At 31.9% G+C, this 4,851-nt stretch overlaps 1 protein-coding gene across 2 annotated transcripts in view; it reads right to left on the bottom strand.

Annotated features, from left to right (window-relative positions):
- The window catches only part of qin, a 347,449-nt gene that overhangs the window by 15,088 nt on the left and 327,510 nt on the right, over window positions 1-4,851 (bottom strand). For both annotated transcript variants that reach the window (XM_014428743.3, XM_014428744.3), the window contains 2 exons: window positions 4,141-4,292; window positions 3,912-4,058 (listed from right to left, as the gene is read on the bottom strand). In XM_014428743.3, the coding sequence (XP_014284229.1) occupies window positions 3,912-4,058; window positions 4,141-4,292 (299 nt within the window). The remainder of the gene's footprint in view (window positions 1-3,911; window positions 4,059-4,140; window positions 4,293-4,851) is intronic.

The following is a 4,851-nucleotide window of genomic DNA, read 5'->3' as shown; positions in this document are numbered from 1 at the left end:
TACAACTGTACATTATAATACATTTAGTAAATCTGATCTAAGTTAAATTGGAGTGTTACAGGCGTGTAGAGAAACTACCCATTGGTAGCACTCTAATGATATTTTATATTAGCTGGTCTTCTTTTCAGGCCCCTCTGAGGATTGTCAGGAATGGAAGAGGATGCAAGATTAGAAACTAGCTGGTTTGAGTGGTTTGGGGGTTTATAATGGAAGGAGTGATATCTGGTTCGGGCTAGATCGGTTACATAGGGAACATTAAGGTCTTTATTATGTATGATTTTATTTGTGACAAAGTAAGAAGCATTGAGGATTTTACGAAGGATTTTGGATTGTAAGGATTGAATACGAGAGAAATTCGAAGGTTTAGTGGAGCCCCAAAGTTCAACTCCATATGTCCAGATTGGCCTTATTACAGTCATGTAGATCAGTCTTTTGTAATGTAATTATACTTGTTCTTATTGATGATGTGAGTTTTTCAATAGCTTCATCAATGTCTTGTTTTGTCTTCAGTCTAATGTTTAAGTCCAGTTTAGTTTCCAGTTCACATTTAAATTTGTCCCGGTCAACTCTTCCTGTTATCAATGAAGGGGCGGAGGGCTTTGGTACAAAGCATGAATGTAAAAAAAGCAGAACTGGACTATGATCTGATGATAGGTCGTCCAGGGATTCAGCAGTGGTTTAAGGGGAGAAATCTGAGAGGTGATAAATATATAAGGATATCAGGGCGCTTTTAAGGGATGAAGGCCAAAAAGTCGGATTTTTGGGAAAGTAAAATATTAAAATCAAATTATCAACCTTACTGTCCATTTTTATAACAACTTTTTCATATATACGGAAAAATAGTACAACAACTTATACATTTAAGTTAAGTTAATTAAGTTTGAAAAAAAAAGCTTTTTACATCTATCTCGAATAAGCGTCGGAAAATCGAATTTTTTAGGTAGTGCGTGTACGGAATACTGCTATCAAAATTTAGGACTGAAAATTTATTTTCTTCATGAGCCTATATCCCGAAAATTATTAGTGATATAGGGCCCTCGCTCTCCGGGGGTTTAGCGGGGCGGGTCGGGCGGGGAAGGATGGCCTTTTTTTTAGCGTTACAATCCTGCTCTTGTGAGATTGTGACATGTCGTTAGTCGACCAACCTACCCGATATAATTGTCTGTTCTAAAAGTCAGATAAGTAAGGCTGCCATGGAGGGCGGGAGTTACTACACATCATACAGTTTCTACCACTCTATAAAAACAAAATTAAACAAAAAATCAGGCATTGATAATCTTATATAGCACTAACATTAGAAAAACATAATTAATAAAATAGTTTTGAAAATAAAAACAATACAAACTTTTCATTCTTTTTTTATATCTGCAAGAAAACAATAACTAATTAGGCACATTTTCAGTTACTACTCATTAGAATTAGAATTATATTACAAATTAGAACTCTAATGAAACTCAGGTTCCTAAGATAAAAAAAATAAAAACCCATTTTTTCCCCTCCTTATCTACATAGGAGTAATAGTTTACATGAAATTTGCCAAAATAAATTGATTTATAGTTGTTCGGACAAATTTTCATTTGCCAAATTTATATTCATATGTGAATATCATAAAAACTACTATCCCTACGAAGATAAGTGTCATAAACTACTTTATAGAAAGATGAGGTGTAGATAGTTGACCGTAGATTAATGCTTGAAGAAGTTTGTCGGGGGGTGCGGTCAGCAATAAATACTTTAGAGAAAGTTAAATTTCCTTTAGTTTGAGTGTTGGCAGACATATATGCGTCTTATGGATCTAGAGATATATTTTTTCAAAAAGCCAACATTTTATTCGAACAACTAGAAATTAACATTTTGTGAGTTTATTTTGTCAAATATCAAAACTACTACTCCTACAAAGATAAACATAATTAACTATTTTGTAGTAAATTTAATTGGCGTGCTGGCAGACATCTGTATGCCCAATGGTTTCTGAAATAAAGTTTTTCATAAATCAAACTTATTGTCCGAACAAGTATAAATCAATTTATTTTAGTAAATATCATGAAAACTACTATTTCTACGAAGGTAAAGGTCATACACCTCTTTATAGTCCATTAAACTATCTTTAATTTGAGTGCTAATAGACATCTGTATATCACATAGTTCCTGAGATATAGATTTCTCAAAAGAAATTAACTAACTATTAATCTTTCAGTAGATTTTTAAGAAGCTATATCTCGAGAACTAAGGGAAATAGCTCTATTAGGGCTAATATTTCAGCAAATTTACTCTTCTTCAAATAATGTTCTCTTAGATTTTCTAGTGTTGTAGTTAGTTTTTAAGATATAGAACTCAGAAAGAAAAATTAATGCTATTTTAAGATTTTGGAACAGCCGCCATTTTTTATTCCCCCTACGTATACTTGGCAGACTCATCAGTTTTGACTAGTAATTATACATAGTTTTCATTAAAGTAATCAAAAATTGGGGTGAAATAACTGCCTTTTTTCTCCTCTCAGGCTCTTGTACTAAGAGATTAGTCAATTAACTTCAATAAATTGATTGCCTATTTCAAAATCTATTGGCTGATGCATATTTCAAATCATTGGTAAATCACAGTTTATCAATTTAAATACAAGAAATTGGTCTAAAGTAACTTTATGAATTTCAATATTCAATAGATATAGCATAACCTGACAAGTCATATATTATGACCTTTCGTGAAATACTGAAACTCTAAAGAGGTGGAACTATCCTGGTCGTCTAGCAACGTTAATTTGAAAAACATAGTTACACTTCTTTTGCTCGGTTACATGACTCTATCTATTGGTTCTTTTGCTGGTGTTTCATCACTCTTTCTTGTTCAAATATTGATGCCATTCAGTTTCGCCCAATAATGTATAATGTACAATTTCATGGCTGTATTTTATATTCATCAAGTTTTTACGTCAACTGTGTTCATAATTTCATAAGATAAACTGCTACCTTTTAATAAACCACTCAGTTCTTAATTGTAGGTGCACATAAATAGGTCAATTTCTTATAATTCTCTCTCTTCATGTCACAGGACGCAGACAACTCTAAAACACCAGGGCGATCTAGCAGAACCAATCAAAATCATAGGCTCGTCAAAGGAGAAGCTAGGAGTAAAGTACAGTCGATCTCAAGGATAAGCCAGAACAAACCTGAGGTCAAAGGAGGTGCAGCAGTTAAGTGATCCCTCTGTAATGGAGATCATCTGTTCTCCAAGAAAATTTGCATGTTTCTTTTGGCTAACCCTTCATAATCTGTAGTTACCATAGATTTAGCCTTTAATATTTCTCTCTAGTTCAACAAACCTATAAATTGTAAATAAATTAATCTTTGTTCAGTTTCAAGTCCTTTAATTAAATTACAGTCCACTCATTAATCCAACCAGCATTCCTAAGTGAGGTAGGATCTGTCATTTAGTAGAAGATACACTTCACACAAAATCTGTAAAATCAATCCTATAAAGTGGAGCTTATGGTAGGTTGATTTTATCAAAGAATTGCTGAAACATAACAGGAATATTAACATCTGGCTTAAATATGTAATTTCAGTTTTATACAACTTTTTTTTTTTTAGCTAGGCTGCTCAAAGCCATATATGATATTCTGAGATTTGATTATTTGGTCTCAAGGGACCTTATAAGGTGTATTTCCATTCAAAATTTGTCATCATCACAATACTTCCTCTTACTATACATCCCATATATAGATAAATGAAAGTGAAAATACAATAGAAAGGAAAAAAACAAGAGGAAAACATTCCTGAACATTTTAAGACCAAAATTAAAGACATATTTACATTAGAACATGTTATATAATTACATAGTGAAATAAGAAATTGTTTAAGAATCAGCAAAGGAAAAATTAAAAATGTAAATGAAATAAATTAATTTTGACTTACGGGTTTTACTGTATGAAAGCAGCACCTATAAGACTGAATTGGTATGTGCTGAGCCACTGGGATTTTTCTTAATTCTCCCAACTTGCACGTCTCAACATTCCCATAATCGACGAATTGTATAGTGTATTCACTTGTTTCTAAACATTTCTGTAATACAAAATTAGCCATTTGTCTTTATATGGGTATATAAAACTATAACAATTAACTAATTTGAAATAAATACACTAACCCCCAAAAGTACAGCTCTGTACCATTTATTATCGAGGTGGTACTTAGCAACGCATATATCACCCTCTTCTATGGTCGAATCATGTAGACGAGGTACGCTATTATCATATTTTGTGCCAAGGGCTGAGCTGATTTCTTGTAATATTTTTTCACCTAAAATAAAATCATAAGTTTTCAATACTTCACATTTCTTAAAAACTATTATATAGTTGAGTTGGTTCAATGCTAAAGTGATATATATGAATATTCGGAGAGAATTGCATTCGAATTATTTTTTTTGAGATTTAACATAATTCATTTCTAATTTGGATATACATCAATTTGTCATCATGCATTCAGTTAGTTTTTTTTTATCAGAGAATAGAAAATCACATTAATGAATGGAATATGGTCTGGGTGCAGTCAAATAAAACTCAAATAGTAATTGGGTACTATTTATTTGACCCAACGTTGTGCCCCACGTTGCAGGGCTTCGTCAGAGCTAAAAAAGATACAAACATTTGACATAGTTACAAAAAAAAAAAAAAAAAAAAAATGCCTGAGATGGCAAAAATTTTAGATAGGCCATTTCGGCTTTGCACCAATGATATAAGGAAACATCATCAACCAAAATATGATTAACTTATAGAACTTTTTGAGTGCAAAAATTTTATTATATTATTATATATCAATATAAAATACTAAGGAAAAATCTTACCTTGTGAACAAAATC

The sequence above is a fragment of the Halyomorpha halys genome, unplaced genomic scaffold (assembly GCF_000696795.3).
Source record: "Halyomorpha halys isolate HHAL.00 unplaced genomic scaffold, Hhal_1.1 Scaffold746.1, whole genome shotgun sequence".
NCBI lineage: Eukaryota > Metazoa > Arthropoda > Insecta > Hemiptera > Pentatomidae > Halyomorpha > Halyomorpha halys.
This window is presented reverse-complemented; position numbering and strand designations above follow the sequence as displayed.